This window comes from Ylistrum balloti, unplaced genomic scaffold (assembly GCF_031769215.1).
Source record: "Ylistrum balloti isolate Yb309-2 unplaced genomic scaffold, AGI_CSIRO_Ybal_v1 Utg370934, whole genome shotgun sequence".
NCBI lineage: Eukaryota > Metazoa > Mollusca > Bivalvia > Pectinida > Pectinidae > Ylistrum > Ylistrum balloti.
The window spans coordinates 233,202-256,399 of record NW_026782528.1 but is presented as its reverse complement, the minus strand read 5'-3'; the positions used below and the strand labels follow the sequence as shown (position 1 = coordinate 256,399).

Sequence of the window (23,198 nt, the reverse complement as noted above, 5' to 3'; positions counted from 1 at the left end):
TAAAATTGTTGATTATTAAATAATTCTTGTAACATTTAGCAAATTTACGAACTGAGAAAAATGACATTCACAATTAAATATAAAAAGTATGAATGAAATCTTATGTATGGCATGCTAGATAACGTAAGAGCTGGTAAACACCTTACTGTTATCTTGCCATGAATTAAGAGTGAGAGAGGTGCTTTTTTTTTTACTGCCGATGGGATAAGCTTTGTTTAAAATCACAATGACCAGGTCTAGCAACTTTCATAAATGTGAAATGTTAAAATGAATATTAAAAAATAACGGTCAAATTTCATTACCAAAGAATGTTTGCTTCAGATAAACACAGTTGTAGTTACTTTCTTTATAAATCATACACTCATCCCTGAGAGGCAGTGTTTGAAATATCAGGGAAAATTGTCATGCCAAATAAAGTTTTTTTTTTTTTTTTAATTTGGCTTGAAGTTGTAGAAAATGACAGATTCATAAAAACACAATCATATTAGAAATATAATAAAGGGAGTCAACTGTGTTGCTTTTAAAACATGCTTGTGACCTTGTAAGTTTATTTTCATGCAAAAACTGTTATAAACATCATGCTGAAAAAAATAGCTGTGCATTAGTGTGATGAAAACTAGAAAAAAGTCATTAATGTTATAATAATTACTCTATCCCATTTATAACGAGCTTGTCCCATTTTAACCTTGTACCAGCAGAAGAGCCTGTGGCCTGCTGCACAAATTTATATTCCATACCTAAGAGATTTTTAGCTGTGGTAGCATTTACCTGACTATAATCAGACCCCTATAGCATCAGATTTTGCATCTGACACATTTTAACGTGTTGAAATATTAATCAAAATTGAAGAATGGTTTGGTATTAAAAAAAGTTAAACGACAATTAGACAATCCCTGCTGAAACAGACTGCTTCACTGAATGATTTGTTTAATTTCATATTTTGAAGTTTAAAAGATTTCAAAGTCTGATTATTGAACTTTTTTTAAAAGTGAAATTCAAATATATAAGAGTAAGCCAGCTTCTGTAAATAGAATTGAACTGATCAATTTCAGCAGGGCTTGTAGAAAAGGGTTTTGCTGAGGAAAAGAGGATGTTTTCTTCTTGTTTGACTTACCACAACACATGTCAGGTCTGAGATAGACTGAGGGGTGACAAAAAACACACACAGTTACACACAGTGACGCACCCTTACACGCATACCCAGGCACGTCCCATGAACTGCACCATTCACACCGGGGTGTCCTGGTCAGTGTCAGATGGGCAGTGCAGGTGTTTATAATCCATTACACCTTTTCAATTACATTTAACCGGGAACTTTTAAATCAATATTAAATGATTATTATAAAATCTTTTTATCACATCTATCAAGAAGTTACATGTGATTGGTTTATTTACTAACAATTGACACGCCACAAAATAACATAAAGGTACACAATGATATCTGGGTTAATTCTTCCTTATAGGAGTTAATGAAAATGGTCAGAGAAAAGATAGAAAAAGCAATTTTTGTTGAATCCTCCAAAACATACAGGGAACATACAGGTGATATGTCAGATTTTAGAGGAATTATTTAAAGCTACAGCAAAGTATAAATTTCCCACCTGAACTAAAATTCAACATGAAATGATTAATTTCTTAAACTATCAGTATTTCATCATAGATAACCACTGGAAAAGATTGTTCAGCTAGGACAAATATACAATAAGAGAATTACTGGTTCATTCCATTACAAAAGGCATTTTGGACCTGTATTGCTCACTTGGTTGGTATTAAAACTCGTTTAATTACAGTTAAGAAATGTTGTGGCCTTCTGGCATTGATTGTGGGGTAATTAATTAAATACAATTTATATTGCCCTCCCTTGACCTCATCTCCATTAAGAACTGCTGCAATATCTTCTGATGGCTTCTTTCACCTTTTGCAAATAGATTGAGCGGGTCCACATATAAGTACTCCCCGTTTCATATCAGATAATTTTAGCACACTACTTAATGTGACCATGAATACAAGTATACTTCATTAACTGATCAAATATCCATTTCTAAATAAAGCTACACACTGATTACCATAGTTCAGCTATCATGATTTCTTGCAACTTATTTTAAAAAGTCTACACATCTGACCCGTGACCTTGAATTTAGGTCAAGGACACTAATTATCTTTGAGTACAGCAAGCTACAAGTAAAATATCATGACATTATGTCTACTGGTTGTTGGGAAGACATCCATTGAGTATTCAAAAAACACTTAACCTTTAGAACTGTGAGTTTGACCCAGTTTTTTTTAAAGGAAATTACCATAGCAAGCTTCTATATTAATGGACACTGTGATTCTTGTTGAAATACTTTTTTTTTGAAAGCAGTCATCTTGCATATAGGCCCAGGTCATTTACAAAATACACTTAAAGAAATCTGACTGCCCTGAACTACAGCTTCACCAGAAGACGGAGGGCACTGCACAATGGTACCAGTTCACAATATGTGAGATCAGAACAGAATTAGACAAACTGTTAAATAAGGATTGATGAATTCTGAATTGTTCGTTTGGATAACAGTCATCCTATTTAGACATTTTCACATTCTTTCTACAGATTATTGATGATCATCACTATAAAGAATAAGAAACATTATAAGTGTATGTGACTACTACCATCCAATTATACCTAATTCACCACATTCTTACCAATTATAGCATATCCCCAAAACATGCAAAATATGTAAAGCATTGAATGAGAATATTCTTTAAATAAATCCTAGGATAGCTTTGACAAAAAACACTTTTAACAAAAGCTTAATTTGGAATACTTTGCCATCTTAATAATAAATAAAATTAGTACATGTTTTACCACCTTACAAATCATGGAAGTTCTTTTATGATCTTTCTGACATTTATCAAAGTCAGTCTAAAATCTTTAGGTAAGTTAAAACTACACCAAGTATAAAAACAGAATGACACATATATAAAATTAATCTACTTCTATTTTGGAGTCAACTTAATTTTTTTTCCAAAAAATGTATAAGTTAATGATCAAGATGATGAAAATGTAGTTACATTGGTAAATAGGTTTGTGTATTATAGTAGTTGTATCTTCCTTTTTGACCTTCAATCTTAGGCCAGCAGCACAAACTTCTACAGACTGTACACACTATATATATAGCATACACTTTAACTAGATGGCTGCTTTCTTGTTTAAAAAAGCTAACTTAAAACACAACACAGAAATATTCCAACTGTTTGATTGAGTAGCCACGATACCTTCTATCGTAATTAACTTGCTTAAGAGATACATCTTGTAAAGCAATATAACAGATAACTTCATAAATAGAAGTTTAAATCATGTATGGCTTCCCCTAATTACGTTGTTGGTTATCATTTCTCAAATTCCCAAATATGGATTGGTGATGTTTTCTACAAATAAAACTTTATATACTGTATCATCGTTTTCAGATTTGAAATTGTTACTCAAATGTGTCCTGAGCCAGTTGAAATATTTCCAATCCACAACAAACAACAACCAAAAGAACAAAACCCTTCCAATCTACTTCAATATTGATTCCCAATTTCCTGAACGTAGACACTTATATGATCAATCGTTTATCATCAATCAGAACAAAATTATCTATCATTTATCTTCAAGAAATTGGGAAATACACAATGCTAAACATCTCTAAGGGACTGCAAAATGATTGAGTTGTTAAAAGGTTTTGAACTAGTTTATCAGACTAATACTTAACATCAATGAGTGAATTAAGAAATATTTTAATCAATTATATAAAAATAAATCTGCTATTCTAACAGTTAAAGGCAAATATAAAGACAGAACAGTCATCTTCTTAATGCTTAGTAGACTCTTAACAATCTTTATCTATTAAGGGTCAATTTTTTTTGCAATCAAAAAATTTGATTGTACCACTAGCATGAAAAAGTTCTGGTCATCATAAATTTTTAACTTAGCCAAAAAAAAAACCCCAATTGGTTCGGCTGTTATTCAATAAAATTTCATGTACAATGGAAGTGACCATGCATGGGACATGAACATTTGGCCAGTATATGGAGGATTCTGTTTTCACCATTTTGACTCGGATATAATTGAATAGATTCTGTTATGAAAACATTACATTGATCATCTGTTTGCTTTAAGACAGAAATTCAGAGGGTAGAAATGTTTTGATAAATTGAGAAAACAAATTTTAAAAATCCAACGATATGTGTATACAATATGTGAATTCATTTAGAAAAGAAATTTGCTTTGTGCATTGCCCAGCAATGTTGGCACTTACGTTACACATGGCAGAGCCTGGCCTCTTGTCCCATAGCTGGTGTTAATAAGATGTGAAACTGCAAACTTTTATTATAATGAAGAGACCACCATTCCCTACACTGCCATTTCATTTGGTAACAAGAGGTGATCAGTTGGGGGTAGTTTCATTGCATTTTGTTGGCATTAAAAGTAAGTGTCAAATGAAAACAAATGACAAATTTCTAAGTAAAGAACCTCTCACAGACAAAAGTCCAACAGTTTCATCATCTCAGCAGGGTCCATTTTAAACTTATTTTAAATCTTAACACTAACAATTTTTATGAAAAAAAAACAACCCCAAAATATGATGATTTTAAAAGATTGCATATAATGACGGAAGAAAGAGAGACAGAGGTTAAGAGAGACTGCGTTCTGTCTATGAATGGAAATAAACATTACCCTTTAATTGACCCAACACTAAAAGTTTTAAGCTTTAACACTATAAAGGTTATAAAGATCATTGAGTCTACAGCTAATCTAGAATATTTCTGGCCAGCCATTCATGAAACAATCTGAACATTTAGTCACAACATTTGTTTCTTCGAAAAGTTTGTTTAACATTGTTTCACGAAATTCTGCATGTTCAAACAAGAGTCAGTTTATGTTTTATCTAAAAGTTTGAAATCCTACTGCATCTTCAAGTTATACGAAACACACAGTGCAAAATTTATATCTACAAAAGAAGTTACCAAAAGAATTAAGAATTATAAATAAAAATTGTGACATTAAAAAGACATTAATCAATCTGTGAGACGAGATTCATGGTGATTAAGTGATATCATAATAACTACAATTTTAGCGATTTTGTTTGACTTAGGATCAAAAATGTTTCCTGACTGGTAGGCATGCTATCTGTAAGAGTTTGGAAGGGTTTTGGTTTTTCAAAAACTAATTAAGTAGGGTGAGCAGAAGCACCTCCTCCATTTGTTTCCTCCATCGACGCCACACTCTGTGCCTTCTGAAGTTTTCGGTTGCCTTGCGACCTTGTCCGCTTCAGCTCGGGAGGATGTGGTCGTTTTTGCTTTAAGCAGGTTGGACTCATACACACACCATTTATCTAGTAATGAAGTTGCGGGGAGAAAAAAAAAAAGGACAAAAAAAAATTGAAAATTTCTCACCACCAAAATAACACCTGTTGACATCAAGCAAGTTCTCATCTGGAAGTTTATTTTAAAGATTACAACTTCCTCATGAAAATTTGCATTTAAAATGAATAAAGGTTTTGAATACCATACCTGATGCATAACTGTACGCCTAGCATTAGTATAAATAGTTAGTTAAAAAAAAAAGGGTGATAGGGAGGTCTATTTCCTTTCTACATTATATATGTATAATACTACCAGGGACGGGAAAACCAAAGCTAGATCAGCTAACACACCAAAGGATTGGAAAGCCAATACTTACAAGCAAAGTAGGAACATAGGTTAAAGCTGCACACAAAAGAAGGGAGACAATCACAAAAAAAGAGCATGCATCTACATGAAGTTGTCATGCTACCCCATCAGAAGGATCTGTCAGTTGCCCTTCATCCCATGTAGATTACCTTCAGCAGGTACAATTGACTTAAGAAGGTACTCTTAATACCAATCTAACAATTTGTTTTGTTTTAAACCCAAAGGTGTCCCCCATTTCAATGAGACAAAGATGCTGAAGATAATCTAGTACAGACTAAACTACCCTCTATAACTAAAATGAAAAAAAACACACGTTAGTCCTATGTCAGACGTCGTGCCTTGTTTATTGCATGCATTTACAATTTGGGCCACATTCTCTTACCCTGAAAAATCCAAGAGAAAAAAGAAGAGATGGAAAAAATATTGTAAGGAAAAAGAACAACCGCATGTACATTACAATCAAACAAACGATACAAAGACATGATCATTAGTCGTGTGCAATGAGAAATACATATTGTATATATACAAGCTCCAGGTCAAGTCATCCAACCAAAACAAGGGGTTATAAGGGAACAAATATATGATGAGATGCTGAAACGACAGAAAGATGGTGTGAGAAAAGGTGAGTTATTTAGTTAGCTAGCAGCTATATCGTCAGCAGTAGACATACCAATCCCGCCTCCATGACATATTTCTTGAACAGACATCTGACGAATGACGGTCTTTCCTTTATCATCTGACAGGTCAATGACCTCAATCTTAGGATGAGTCCTCTCCTCATTCTCCTTGCCCAGCACTATGGATTTGACTTTAACACTCATCCTACGTAGGAAGCCCCCAGAGTGAACACTAGGGTCAACATCATATGTATCACCATGAGAATCAACATCCTCTTTCGCACCCCCATTTTCAATGCCTTCATCTCCTGAGTGATTGAGATGGGGGTCAATTTCTTCATTTGTCAATGACAGATCGGTCAAATTTGGGGGTTTGACTTTTGATTTCTTTCGTGAAAATTTAAATCCTTTCATTGAAAGTTTTCGATGTCTGTGATGGTCTTTTTGAACTTCAACAGAGGATGTTGTTTCTACTTCAGGGTCAGAGCATGACCTTTCCCGATTCAGTGGAATATTGTCCTGATTTTGCGATAGTTCAAATGCATGACGGATACGACTTGGGTCGGACAGCGTTTTGCAAGCTGGTTGTTTCTGCACAATCTTTAGTGTATTCTCTGAATTTGACTTATGTGGATTTAACAAGGAGAAATGCAGGTGTTGTTTCGAGTCTGGCATAGAAATCCTACGATGTCTTGGGGGCCTAGTTGGGACTGGTTCATCAGCTATATTTTCTATTTCCTGTAGCATTGATTGGTCCTGCATGTTTGTGCGCATCTCTTTGTTATTATTGTCCAGATCTTCTGCCATTGTAGCTTCCTCTGCACAATTAATGTCTTTAACGATAAATTGAGTTTCTTTGTAAGCGCTATCCTGAGTAGTACTCTCCTGTATGGCAGTGAGACCAACATCGGAATGGGAGTGTATTTTCTTTCTTGATAGGTTGGGGTTTGGGCTGGAGGGGGGGCTAGACTGAAAACATCAGAAAATAAAACAACAATGGAAAACAAAATTGAAATCAAACTAAAAAGAAAAATAAATGAAATTAAAATATGAATGCTTTAAAAATAATAAAAACTAAACAAAGCATGTTGAGCACAGTTAACATAAGGTAAGGTGCAATGTGATTTCTACTGGAGAGACTGACAAGACAAAAATATTTCTGATTAAATATAGAAAACATTCTTGGATGATGTGGGGCTAAGCCAGCTATAAGCACACTGCGACATGTAAACATCAACATTATACAAAAGCATAGCAACAAGGAATCAAATAAACTGAAAAACCTCATCAAAATATCCCTGGCAATACGAGTTTCTCATTCTCTGCAGATTAATCCCAATGTGACAGTTCTTTGTGGAGATGATAATAACAAAATGACCAATAATAAAAGCCAACAAACTAAATTGTATATTTAAATTGTTATGCATCTACAAGCCAGCAAATTGAAAGATAATTAATAAATCAAATAAGAATAATTAAAAGCTGCCGAAGAAAAAAAAACTCAATAGAACCCCTCAAGGACTGGAGTTGTCTCCCTTGGATTGGGGCTTTCTCCATTGAAGATGATTTTCACACACTTCTAAACATGTCTAAATACATCAATCAATAGTAGCAATATTTCATCTCTGAAAAAATTGCAATCATTATGAGTATAACTGATTACAAATTTATCTTCTTACTCCATGTAATTGACAATCACAGGCTGTAATCCTAAGTACAATCCGACCATCTACCTAATCACAGAGCATTGTAATTCTTCACACGTATACTTCCTATGTTCCAGAGACATGGTATCTTTTACATTGTGATATGTTTTGATATTCACCTCATGAGGTACAACAATGGCAGCAGATGGAGTTGTCCTAGATAAGTATACAGCAGATATTTTTGGCTCTAAGGTATTGTTAGAGGCACAACCAACTGGAATTGTACCATTTTTTTTTTAATTTTTTTTAATGTAAATCTGTATCAATGTGACCAATAACAGTAACAATTCATTTTTCTTAAAATTGTATCAGTTGTGTATCAAATAAACTTGATTCTTTAAAAACATTTTTCTCTTTATACAGCGACAGAGTATACCAACATAGAAATACTACAACAGAATATTGGTACACGGGACTTTCAGAACAGGAGTCCAGAGAAACATACTAGAATATGACCTTGACTTTTGGAATGTAGACATATGTACTGTAAGTAATGCATTATCATAATACACAAAAAGGTTAATTGGTTTAGACATTTCTGTACAAGGATATATACCCTGATATCCTGAATAGAGTATAATTCAGACTTTTGTATATCAAAATCAAGGTTGCAAAAGAAATAATAGCAGTGTGTTGATAAACGAGAAGTTGCAAGAACAGCCATCTATGGAGGAAGAAGTTGGAAAATTAAGAATTGTGATCAGATGTGAAGAAATAGCCGATACAATTTTTTTTTCTCGATGACCGATTCATTAAGTGTTACAAACATGTAGCACTTCCACAATGAAATTTGAAGGAAGGTCACATCTACTTATAGTTACAGCAGTCATTGTCGCAGGCTACAAAGTAATACTGATTAACGAAGCTGTAGATTTTACACATGCATCATTACAACTGATGCCATCTTGTACCCCATGGTGTGATACCAATCTACACACATACACAATTTATCTATTTCTAACCTGTATTGATGATTAAACTATGCTGTTAATTGATGCAGCAAGCTTCAAAATGCACTTGTTAGTCATTTCCACTACTTCAGTATGACAAACAAAATTGCAAAATTAATATGCTATTTTTCTTTCAATGTTAGTGATGGCAAGCAATCAAACAGGTTCAGTTCTAAATGACTTGATATGAGTTTAGATTTATTATTAAATTGCATTGCATCAAATCAGGCCAAAAAGGTAAGTTCCATCTACAAGCTTGTTAATTTTGATCTAAGAATCATTAATAGGTGAGATCTGTACTGACAACAATCTGTTACACTCTTTCAGATAGAGCTCATACCAAGTCTTGTAGAGGTTAGTCTGCATGTTAAGCAGAAGCCATATACATAAGTATGCTTAAAATGCCTAATCAAAGCAATCCTATCTTTCCAATCTAACTTCAAATAATCTGAATAAAATGGAGTTCCAGCTCTCAAATTCAGCTTTCAATAATTGGAGTAGTTTGAGCTCTCAAATTTTAACTTTAAATAATTGGAATTCAAATTAATCCTAACCCTCAAATTTAACCGCCATTAGAATTTGCATAGTCCTTGCTCTGAAATTTAACCTCCAATAGTCAGAATTTGATTAATCCTAGCTTTTAAATCTAACCTCAAATGGCTACAAATAACTGTTTTTGGTGTTTAACAAGCTGCCAAGTATTTATTTATTTATAATTTAGACCTTATTAATTTATTCAGCTTAATATAGATTGATCATATTCAATCAAAATCTATTGAATACCAGTTGGGTAGATATTGACATAACTTAATGTATTCAATATTGTAAAGTAGCCATTCAAAACAAATCAACATCAAACATATCTTTCAATGTAGCAATGAATATTAAATCTTATTCAATGCAGTTCTGGTAAGTTAAGAACAGCTGCTCATAGTTTAATTCAAAGAGAATTTTGATATGGTGAATGTCAACACTTATGTAATATTTCTTCTAACAAAAAAACTTGATTTACAGAGATATCTACCACAGTACATCTATATTGGATGTAGTGAGATATCTACCACAGTACATCTATATTGGATGTAGTGAAATATCTACCACAGTACATCTATATTGGATGTAGTGAGATATCTACCACAGTACATCTATATTGGATGTAGTGAGATATCTACCACAGTACATCTATATTGGAAGTAGTGAGATATCTACCACAGTACATCTATATTGGATGTAGTGAGATATCTACCACAGTACATCTATATTGGATGTAGTGAGATATCTACCACAGTACATCTATATTGGATGTAGTGAGATATCTACCACAGTACATCTATATTGGATGTAGTACACAGTACATATATTGGATGTAGTGAGATATCTTCCAAAGTACATCTATATTGGATGTAGTGAGATATCTACCACAGTACATCTATATTGGATGTAGTGAGATATCTACCACAGTACATCTATATTGGATGTAGTGAGATATCTACCACAGTACATCTATATTGGATGTAGTGAGATATCTACCACAGTACATCTATATTGGAAGTAGTGAGATATCTACCACAGTACATCTATATTGGAAGTAGTGAGATATCTACCACAGTACATCTATATTGGATGTAGTGAGATATCTACCACAGTACATCTATATTGGATGTAGTGAGATATCTACCACAGTACATCTATATTGGATGTAGTGAGATATCTACCACAGTACATCTATATTGGATGTAGTGAGATATCTACCATTGGAAGTACATCTATATTGGAAGTAGTGAGATATCTACCACAGTACATCTATATTGGATGTAGTGAGATATCTACCACAGTACATCTATATTGGATGTAGTGAGATATCTACCACAGTACATCTATATTGGATGTAGTGAGATATCTACCAAAGTACATCTATATTGGATGTAGTGAGATATCTACCACAGTACATCTATATTGGAAGTAGTGAGATATCTACCACAGTACATCTATATTGGAAGTAGTGAGATATCTACCACAGTACATCTATATTGGATGTAGTGAGATATCTACCACAGTACATCTATATTGGATGTAGTGAGATATCTACCACAGTACATCTATATTGGAAGTAGTGAGATATCTACCACAGTACATCTATATTGGATGTAGTGAGATATCTACCACAGTACATCTATATTGGAAGTAGTGAGATATCTACCACAGTACATCTATATTGGATGTAGTGAGATATCTACCACAGTACATCTATATTTGATGTCCTGAGATATCTACCACAGTACATCTATATTGGATGTAGTGAGATATCTACCAAAGCACATCTATATTGGATGTAGTGAGATATCTACCACAGTATATCTATATTGGATGTAGTGAGATATTTACCACAGAACATCTATATCAGATGTAGTGAGATATCTACCATACTTCATCTATATTGGACGTATAGTTTTTTGCTCTAGTATATCTATATTTGATTAACAGAAATATCTTTGTACAATCTGTCAAAGATGAATTAAACCGCCTACATTAACAATTACTGATTAATGCAGCAATAATAAAAAGTTAATGCTTTTTCTTCTTTTTTTTAAATGTATTCCAATTTGTGTATAATTTCATTTTTTTCATTTTCAGAAAATGAAACCAAAAAGTGTGTGTTGTGAATTAAGCTATGATGCAGCAGTTTTATTTATTTATCCTTAGTTACATCACATCATTTCAGCATGTCCTATCCAGAATACCTATAGATCACTTACTTGGTCATTGATGGGGGAGCGACACCCATCTTCTGTTCCTGATCCATCCGTATTTGGCTGGGGAAACTTTTTGCCCCTTGGGGACCGAGGAGCCCGCTGATAAGGATCCATTGACCCTTTTAAAAAACGAAAAAATTCTTCAGCTAATATAAAGTCACAAAGGCTTCAAAGGCATTGATTATGTATGTGCATAAACTAGGGAAGCTGTGATTTGACCGTATTAGTGGAATTATTTGCACTTGACAATTTCTGTTCTTTACAACTTCATCAAGAGAAGATACCGGAAGGATTTATCGATGGAAGCCACTTTTTCTATGGCCTGGATGTAAATATGAGTTGGAACAGTTTGTGACTGTACCCACAAGTTAATAGAAGAGGTATTGTGTCAGTGCTATTTTACACAGAGCAGATTATAGTTATAATGAAGTTTTAAAATCTTTAATGTGGAGTGAGTCTCAATCTGCAGACCATTTCCTACTGATCAGTGAATTTGCTTTCTAGATACAGTTCTTTATTCAAGAAAAAGATTATTAAGCTGGCAGCTGTCTGGTACATCAAATAGGTAATAATTTCCTTAAGACCATATATGAACCATATCCTATTCATTCGCACAAGTCCTGTCTCTGTATCACAAAAATATAGTAAATATTGTTGACAAGTGGTTTATGGGCCTAATAGTATTTGTGTTGTAAAGCTTGTTAAATTGCACCTAGCCTATTTCACAGATGCTAACATGTATGATGTTATTTCACTGATGACATATAACAGTGCACTAGTCAAGGTGGCAGACCAACAATAACCTGCTGATGGGATACCATAACCATTTCATTTAGAAATACTTGAATCAGTTTTATTTTGGTCACACATGATTACTGAAATGATGCGTACAATTATACAGGAATCCAGAGAAAATTTTTACATCAGTGACCTCAAAAATATCTTTAACGACAGATACAGATTATGAACAGCTTTTCAATATATACAGCTTAAGCACAGACTATGGTTGGTATAATTAGAATGTGTTATGGAAATGATCGTTGAATAAGACCGTCTAAAAAAATTCTGACATGGAATAGAGGAGAAGGTGTTCAGTCACTTACCATATAAATCAGGTGTCCCCAAATTTAGCAAACATGTTTTCTGTAGATAATCTATTATTGCAAGCCCAGATTCGTTACCAAATGCAAGTCTGTAAATAAGATACAGATTAATATAAAGATTACACAAAGTCAAACATACATGTCTGTAAAACACAAGATGATGTATATTAACCTTCAGTCTTGTAACAGTAGTGATCAACAGTACTTTCTACCATACTGTCTATATGAATGGTCTTAAAAATTAAAATGAATGAAATCATTACAGGCCCTGTCAATGCATACACCAACTATGAACATTAGCAGGCCCTGTCTATTATATTGACAATAAACATCATCAGGCCCTGCCCATGTATGTGATAACAATAAACATTTCTCAATGTATACCACATCTTCAGCTGACCCTGACCATGGGTATATCAACTACAAACATCAACAGGTCCTGTTCATCTTTATGGTAACTACAAACATCAATAGGCCCTGTTCATGCATATGTTAACTACAAACATCAACAGGTCCTGTGTATGCATATGTTAACTACAAACATCAACAGGCCCTGTTCATGCATATGTTAACTACAAACATCAACAGGCCCTGTTCATGCATATGTTAACTACAAACATCAACAGGCTCTCTTTATGTATATGTTGAATGCAAACATTAGCCAAGATCAAACAGTGCCTGATATTCTACATTTACTTACAAACCATAGGAAGAATTCATGGAAATATTTGTGATGTTGCCTGGGTGTTCGTTGTCCAGCCAGTTGAGCAGACACACAAGATCAGGGTAAAAGCCTGCACTGTACTTCTTGCTGCCCGGCCGCACCTTTAATGACGTTCCCGTCTCTATCTGCAACACAACAGAAACAAGTGTAATCACGTCCACAAAAGTATGCCGTATTACGAAAGTATGCAATATTTTGACAATTTCAAGTCGTGCAAAACAGTATGCAATATATAACAATTTCTGTTGTATAAAATTAACGTTTAACATATGTCTGAAACAGTTTGTGACATGTTGATATATTCAAGCATGTGGTACTGTAATGCCCTGTAGATTGTCACTATCTAAACCCTATCCGTTTTACCGGAGGATTCTCATTTATACAGACAAGATGGATTTAACACACACATATACACAAACACACTCATCCTAACATCAACAAGGAATGAATCATACAAATGACTTCATACACATAAAACAAAATAGTAAAACTTCAAAATATTTTTTTTTGACCGAACCAATTTCAAAACTAAATATTGTAAGATCAGTACTCAGCTATAGTATTAAATAGTAGGAAAACTGCTTCAACATGTGGTATGTATTAATAGATATACACTACATCCTGTTGTACATTGTAAAGACAATGACATGCTGTATGCTTATTTGCCATTACATGCAGTAAATTGTCAGGTAAATGATATGACATGCCGCATACTGGAAAAAAAAGTTTTCATATCCATGCTGTGCATAGTAAGAAAATTGCCATACCATGCTGTTGATTGAGAGATAATTGCAAAACCATGCAGTTTTTAACAGACAAATCCCATATTATTGCTATAAAATGGCCATGACTGAGTGTATAATATTAGAATACAGAATGCAGTTGAAATAATATAGGAAACCAACTGGACTATTGAGAAAAGCAGAATCACCCTTGCTGGTGTTTTATTTACCTTATCACCATAAATAAACCTCATCAAATTATTTACCTTATCACCATAAATAAACCTCATCAAATTATTTACCTTATCACCATAAATAAACCTCATCAAATTATTTACCTTATCACCATAAATAAACCTCATCAAATTATTTACCTTATCAATAAACCTCATCAAATTATTTACCTTATCACCATAAATAAACCTCATCAAATTATTTACCTTATCACCATAAATAAACCTCATCAAATTATTTACCTTATCACCATAAATAAACCTCATCGAAATAAGCTTCCTGTTCAATAATAAGCATCCCTCACTCATCCTAATTGAATCTAGCTCACTATAATGTATAACAGATTGAAAATCAACTTGTATCACCGAGAAACTTGAATTATAAACCTTTGATTTTATACACTTGTAACACTTTATCTATATCCTTATTTCATATGAGCCCTGACATGTTTTGATAGACTTCACCAAGTCATACCAGTTAGTGCTCTTTGCTTTAAATCTTTTGTACCATTGGAAAATACTTTCTTAAACGAAGATCAAAGTTCAAAATATAGTTAATATCAATAAATCTTGGGAAAACACGTTTAAAGATGTACCCTCTTACAAATTGTGAACTTGTGATAACTTTTATTAGACCACATGGAATTTATTGAAGGCTTCAGTGCTAAACTATAAAGTGGGGTAGATCATGCAATTGTTTACTAAAGGCTGCTCAATCATGCATGCAAGCATTTGTCAAGGGATATGTTTTCTGTTCAAACCAGTTCCCATGTTTGGTAGTGAATAATATGTGTATGTCCTATATAACTGTCTGATGGAACGTGCTTTTCAGAGAACCTAAAAAATACCTACACCATAAATTTGGTAAAACGACTGCCACCACATGCTATTTCATTTCGAAACAATCTCAGGATATCGGTAATTATCTTATAAACTAAGTAGTGTTTGTACTACCACTACAAGTCCAACCTTGTAAGTACAATTGTCAGTAAACTATCATATGACATTCACATAGAACAAAATATATTGAAAAAATTTGATTCTTTTATGGAAGAAAATATAAGGACAATCATTAGCAAAGCAGGTCAGTTTTAGCATTAGATGAAGTACAGCCAAATTTTTTATTGAATTTTTCCTGTTCATATTTACAAGGTTGGACACTAGACTTACGCTACTCGAGCAGGCATTCAGCGAGGGGTGCGACGACTACTTACTTTGCTACTTACTTTAACGCTGTCAGATGTATTACTCGAGTAGGAACCCATACTACCACTGTGTTGTTGCTGGCTCACCACCGCCAAACTTGGTTTGGGGTAATCGCAGTAGTCGGGAGAATCTAGGTCATCATACACCTCGTATATAATGGAGATATCTAAACCCTGTTTAACAGCAAACAGAAACATAAGAACAGGGACACATGATATTCTGATCTTCTAAACAGAAAAAATTATTACTTATATTTCAGCAACATAACTATTCTGATTTAATGTATTCATTACCTGTCTACATGGCATCTAATTATAATTATTATGAAATTCTAGAGAGCTTTGTTAGGTAGATAAGCTTAATGGGTTTCAGGTAATTTCAAACGGACATTATCATCATAAGCTTAATATTTATATCAATATTAAATTAATTGAGCCTGAAAATGGGAAAGGCTCAAGTCAGTATTCTCTTTAAAACTTCCTCAGCAAATGGTGACTGATATATTGATAAAGAAATATTTCAATAAATCATCAAATTTGACCTTTAACCCTATAATCAGTCAATAATTTCTAATCTCAGACCTTTCACAGGACACTTATGTCCTGTATGCAAGTCCCAATCTCATCCCTATGACAGGACACTACTAACAGGGCATGTGAGTGTAAACTCTCCCCAATGCCTAAACTGATTCCTAATTTTCTTCCAAACTTACTACAACATCAACTGTGATTTCCTGTTTTGAGTACTTGAAGAGAATCACATGAGTAGCCCCAGCCACACACAACATCCGACTCTCCTGGCACAGGTGAATCAAATAGATTGCGAATGGGTCATCATCTTGTCCTTCTGTCTGCTTGAATTTTGGTTTTTCAAATATTTTGGCAGTTTTTAACTTGTATAACACTTGTAATGTCACTGAAACAAACAGAGGACAATTGATAGATACAGATTTTAGAAGCATAATTTTATTATCAAATTGCCGAGGTACAATACATTAGTGTTTATATTACAATTCTGTAATGTTTGATGTTCAAGACACAGATGTTCTCTATGAACCAAATTGAAATAACCCACCTGAGGAAGCATCCCAGAACTTCATAGAACCATCAGCATGCCTACAAAATAGAATGTGTGATATAAGACTTTGTAACAATACTGTAAACATGCTAAACTTTTACCCTGTGATAAGTATTTCTGGCTGTGAGTATACTGGATTGTCTTACCCTGTGATAAGTATTTCTGGCTGTGAGTATACTGGACTGTCTTACCCTGTGATAAGTATTTCTGGCTGTGAGTATACTGGACTGTCTTACCCTGTGATAAGTATTTCTGGCTGTGAGTATACTGGACTGTCTTACCCTGTGATAAGTATTTCTGGATAACTACATGTTGTGGTCCCCCACTCGCCTCCTTTCACCGGCCAGTTCTACAAAATTGATAAGCATTACTATCACCATGACAAGAGCAATTAGTTTTTTAAAGGTAATTTAAATGAAAAAAAAAAAAAAAAAAAAATTCTTAAAAATGAAATTCTCAGTAATCTTGAAAATAGCATTGTTTTCTTTTATTTCTTACTTGGTTTAAAATATTGCAATTAAAGATAAGTAATAAAGAAATAATCTGGTGACTAGAGATAGCCATACCAACCTTTTCACTGAATCCAGTGCGTTTGTGTTTTGAGCCTACTGAGTAAAATGCAGGTATGAGATCAGGGGGACAGTCAGCATAGTATTGGCACGCTGTCACTGGTGATTCGTGTAGGTCCATAGGGTATGGATTTTCAAAACAGGGGTACCTGTGGGAGAATTAACAATTAACATGTTAATCAGAACAACGTAACAAGAGTACCAGTGGGTGGAATTAACATGCATACAAAAGGGTACTAGTAGTGGAATCATCACGTTAAGACTGTACAGCAGGGAGGGGTACCAATAGAGACACTAGTGTTCCACCTTGCATATGTGTACAAAACCCACAATATTGGTAATATTTAAAACATTAACCCCTTATTTCAAACACTCTCCTATATAAATACATAATTAGGGGGACTGTAATACAAGGGAGGATTACTGCCGTAGTAGAAACATGCAAACATGTTACACACATCATTACCAGCAGAGGTTTCATACAAATTTAAGTAGTCTTGGGGATAGCCATATGTAACACAGCACAAAACGTGAGTACCAGACAGTCAGACCAATACTTACCCAGGACTGGTGAGATCTACCACTACCAAGTCATTCTGTAGTAGTACCACTATGGCATATGGCTCCTGGAAATCTGTAATAACACAATTCCTAACACTACAAACTGGCAGACAGCAATACAGTTAGTTGTTACATAGAAAACAATGTGAACAGGTTATCACACAAAATCTGGTTCAACTGCTCCATGGTGTTGTATCAACCACCAACCATTACGTTCAAGTACAAAAGCAATTTGCTAAAAATCAGTGACAATCATACAAGTCATATCCAATATCAGTGTTCGATGTATAAAACTGTCAGTCACATATAGTGTCCCATTGTCAGTCATATCACAGTGAGAGTCAGTGACATATCACAATGTCAGTCACATATCACATCACATATCACAGTGTCAGTCACATATCACAGTGTCAGTACATATCACAATATCAGTCACATATCACAATGTCAGTGACATAACCCTGTGTCAGTAACATATCACAATGTCAGTCACATATCACAGTGTCAGTCACATATCACAATGTCAGTCACATATCACAGTGTCAGTCACATATAGTATCCCATTGTCAGTCATATCACAGTGAGAGTCAGTCACATATCCCTGTGTCAGTGACATATCACAATATCAGTCACATATCACAATGTCAGTGACATATCACAATGTTAGTCACATATCCCTGTGTCAGTCACATATCACAATATCAGTCACATATCACAATGTCAGTGACATATCCCTGTGTCAGTAACATATCACAATGTCAGTCACATATCACAGTGTCAGTCACATATCACAATGTCGGTCACATATCACAGTGTCAGTCACATATAGTATCCCATTGTCAGTCATATCACAGTGAGAGTCAGTCACATATCCCTGTGTCAGTGACATATCACAATATCAGTCACATATCACAATGTCAGTGACATATCACAATGTTAGTCACATATCACAGTGTCAGTCACATATCACAATATCAGTCACATATCACAATGTCAGTGACATATCCCTGTGTCAGTAACATATCACAATGTCAGTCACATATCACAGTGTCAGTCACATATCACAATGTCAGTCACATATCAGTGTTAGTCACATCTCACATGGTCAGTGACATATTACAGTGTCAGTGATATATCAGTGTTAGTCACATATCACATGGTCAGTGACATATTACAGTTAGCCACATATCACAATGTCAGTCACATCTCCCTGTTGCAATCACATATCACAATGTTAGTCACATATCACAATGTCAGTCACATATCACAATGTCAGTCACATCTCCCTGTTGCAATCATATATCAGTGCTAGTCACATATCACAATGCCCATAACATATCCCATTGTCATTCCTATATCCAGGAGTCAATCCTGTATCCTCATGTCAGTCACATAGAAGTGTTAGAAACATATCACAGTATGTCAGAAACATGACATTGTCACAAATAAGTGTCAGTCATAGGTGACAATAGTAGTTACACATATTACACTATCAGTCCCACACTACTATGCCAGGTCATTCCTCCTAAAGCTAGTTTTGAGAAAAATAAATTTGAAGCCTGTATTACATACCGTTGTGCCACGGTGTTTCACAAAGCACCACAAAGTCGACCACATTGTGTTCCATTTCCAGGACTGTGGTACTCTTGCCATTCATTACAGTTATACTAGGTGTGCGCCCTGCTCTGTCGTAGGACATACCACCAGAAAATATCACTAACAGGTCACTGTAATACATAAAGGTAAAAAGTCTTAAAAAGTAGAAAATGTCTGTAAGACATAAATGTCCCTGTCGCAAGGCCTTGACCTTGGGCCCGTGGAACACGACAATATCAAAAGTATGCTTATACTTCATCTTTGCATCAAGTTTGAACCTTTTAATGAAAGAATGATTATCTATACAAAGCAAGGGTGACCTTTGATATCCAAAGTACAATCATGATTGATTTTTGTATAAAGTTTGACCAAAATCTGTCAAAAAATAAAGTTGTTTATTCTTCGGCAGATTTTGTTAGAAGCTTACATTGAATCAGGATGGGACACGATAGACGTGGGCAGCACTAAATGCCCCATTTCATGACATAATAAGATGATACCAGACACAAATAGAACTAGAACGGTCACCAGGATGGCTGACTAAAAACCCTCCCCATCCCTATCAACAATAGTTTTGGAGGGGTTGTCCCAACAAAATTCATCCAAGTGGCCTTCAATTTAACATGGCCACCAAATGGAAATTGTTTTTTTTCCCCCATGAAAATAGTATCATTGTATTTGTCATACCTCTAAACCTATTTATACCAATTTTCAACTTATTCAGATAATATCTTAATTTCGACTAATCAGAAGCCTCCAATGTGTTTCCATGGTAAAGGTTTTGGAACACCTTATATATCAAATTATAGGCTTTAATTAGCTGTAGCACTTGATCATAAAATCAATAATCAAAAGGCTAGGAGTGATAGCACTTTATATGAAAACCTGTGTATAGTAACCTGGTATAGTGATCCAACTCCATTTAAAATTTAAATGTAAACAAACAATATAACAACATCTTGCTTTTAATTCCATTGTTATGAGTGTTTTCTGAAATTTTCCAAATGCTAAAAATGTGTGGCTCACAAGCCTTCAACAAAATAACAAAGTTGAAACTTCTTAGTTTTGTGAATAATTCAGCCACTCCTACAGAGGCATTCAAACCTCTGATGTCAACTGTGATAGTGTTAATATTGACAGCTCTTGCAGAAGAATGAATTAGCAGACAGGACTTGCTAATACAAGCAGACCTTCCACGCACCTAACACTCCTCACCACATAAAGTGAGAACATCGAGTTAGATTTGCGGTTGACATTTACAGAGATGGTCTGTCTCGTGGGGCTACTACCGTAAAATAAGAACCAACATTAACATAGTACTACTAGCTCAATCTAATATACCAACCCCTATTTTTTAAAAAAACTTCACTTGTCTAGATCTTTTTACATCCAATCCCAACGTAGAAAATCAAACATGGATTTTGCATGAATAGATCAAAATTGTATTGCTGTTGATGCAGAATGTCTATTGTGTGAAAATATTAGTGTATCAAAATTCTGATTTCGATTTTCAATATTAAATTAAATATACAGATCATCTTATGATAGAAAATGCATTACAAGGCATTATCAATCATCACTGATCAACAGTGATTGAAACCACTGTAAATACCAGTTGTCTCCTTTGTCAGCCAATCTCATTATTTACCAGTGATTTTTGTGTTATGACCAAACTTCACATTCCACCAGTAATCATGTAAAAGCATGTCACCTTGACAATATGCAGTTGGTTATGGCGTGACCTTGACAGGGTTTGTGAAATGTGAAAATAATTGTATCCCCTGCTCCTGGGGATCAATACAAATACAATCACAGGAGATCTACAGTTGTCTGTGGCTCGTCTTCAATGCTTAAATTAGACCTACTTTGTTTTTGGTTGACACTTAGGCTTTGTCTATGATAATCCATCGTCTGTCTTCTCTTCTCCTAATTGATTTAAGAAAAATAGCCCCCAAGGAATAACTGTAAACTTATCTTGGTTTTTGCAAGAAACATTTTAAGGATTTTTCTTGGCTTTTGTTATTTATTTTTTTTCTAAAAAACTCTGATTCCATGTCAACCTTACAAGCCAGAAGGATAATGGGCCCTGAGTAGTTTTAGGTAAGGCAGAAGGTACATGAAAATAAAACGGATAAAAGTATATGGAGGCCACATAAAATATAGAACAGATGAAACATTCTATATAATATAGCAGTTGTGGCCATGTTTTCATATCTGTTGTCTGCTTTATAATCACAACTATAAATCCACATATAATAGCAGTAACTTATTTCAGAACTCTTCATATTGTTTGTACAATGTTACTTCCCTAAACCGATCCTTCTTAGAACAGATCACCTCTTGAAACCAATCGAAATGGCAGTGTACGGAATGACATCCTCTTTATGATTGTAATAAAAACCTTTCTAATACTGATCCCTCTCAATTTCAAATACCGAACAGAATACGTGTCCGAAATGATTGAAATATACTGAGTTGTGACCAGTGGACCCTGAAATCATCACTTGTGGTACCTGTGATAGTTGCAAACTTTTCAGCTCCGGTGTTCACCTGTCATGGGTAGGTTTTGTACACAATACCTACCCTCATTGGGAGAATTATGATAGACATATTGTATAGTTATATCCAATGACAAATTGAAACCATACTGAATAAGTCCATCGTTTCACCGAAGAGAGAAACGGCTATAGATGAAGTGAAAATAACTACTGATGCAGAATTAGAATGCCACAGTTCTGCATTCTAATCATGGGTAATTGAATAATACTATTTTAACACATACAAAATGGATATAATAATTGAGTGTTATTTTACAAGATAAGATTCTATACTAGTCAGCAAACACCTTTTTATCAGATATATGTTTGGTAACACTTTCAGACAAGCTGACCATCTGACCATCTGACCAGGGCTATGTTGGGCCATATGTAATGTTTCTTTCGACAGTCTGACGGAATGGAATTAGGTTCAATTATATCACAGACTGGAGTTGCTCTACAAACCAAAACCTCCAAAAACTGGCCAAATATTCATGTCCCATCCATGGTCTGTTTGGAGAAGTTACACTGTATTACACTAAAATATGATTTTTGTTAATTACAATTAGTAATTCATCAATGCACTAATTTGACAAAAGCAGTAATGTGCTAAATTGTCACTGCGCTAAATTAAGTATGTTTACAGCATCAAAACTTTCTAAAATATTTGAATAATGCTGTGTTTGCATGACAATTCAATATATTCATAAGCAAGCATGCATTTTCAGTAATGCACGAATTATTAACTTTTCAACAATTTCATTCAATTTTCTACACTTCCAATGTTTAGAAAAAGAAAATTGATGTCATGTCATTAACAATGCATGCAATTTAAAACCAAAATTATGTTCTAATTCATTTTTCTTAATTAGGAATTTGAAAAAAAACCCTTTCAGTGCAAATGGAAAGGAACACTTAATTTTAGGAATAAATCATTAACATAGCATTTTCAACAAAGTTTTCTCAACATGAATTCTACATAAAATCCTCAATGCACAGAATAGAATTTTTTGAAAATTAAGGTATCATTCTGAGCAAAGAAACTTAAGATTGATTTTTACTTTTTATCAAATAAAGCAAAATGACACTGTGAGCTGCAAATACTTTCAAAATTTTGTATTATAATAACCATTACAAAATAAAATCCATA

The 23,198-nt window shown here is 34.2% G+C and overlaps 1 protein-coding gene across 1 annotated transcript in view; it reads right to left on the bottom strand.

Moving 5' to 3' along the window:
* The window catches only part of LOC132559564 (syntaxin-binding protein 5-like), a 97,975-nt gene that overhangs the window by 13,206 nt on the left and 61,571 nt on the right, over window positions 1-23,198 (bottom strand). Inside the window, exons 10-20 of the mRNA XM_060224195.1 lie at window positions 19,488-19,642; window positions 17,916-17,988; window positions 17,356-17,503; window positions 17,067-17,134; window positions 16,783-16,823; window positions 16,421-16,623; window positions 15,717-15,881; window positions 13,524-13,672; window positions 12,824-12,912; window positions 11,724-11,839; window positions 6,365-7,280 (exon numbers count right to left, since the gene is read on the bottom strand). Of these exons, the coding sequence (XP_060080178.1) occupies window positions 6,365-7,280; window positions 11,724-11,839; window positions 12,824-12,912; window positions 13,524-13,672; window positions 15,717-15,881; window positions 16,421-16,623; window positions 16,783-16,823; window positions 17,067-17,134; window positions 17,356-17,503; window positions 17,916-17,988; window positions 19,488-19,642 (2,123 nt within the window). The remainder of the gene's footprint in view (window positions 1-6,364; window positions 7,281-11,723; window positions 11,840-12,823; window positions 12,913-13,523; window positions 13,673-15,716; window positions 15,882-16,420; window positions 16,624-16,782; window positions 16,824-17,066; window positions 17,135-17,355; window positions 17,504-17,915; window positions 17,989-19,487; window positions 19,643-23,198) is intronic.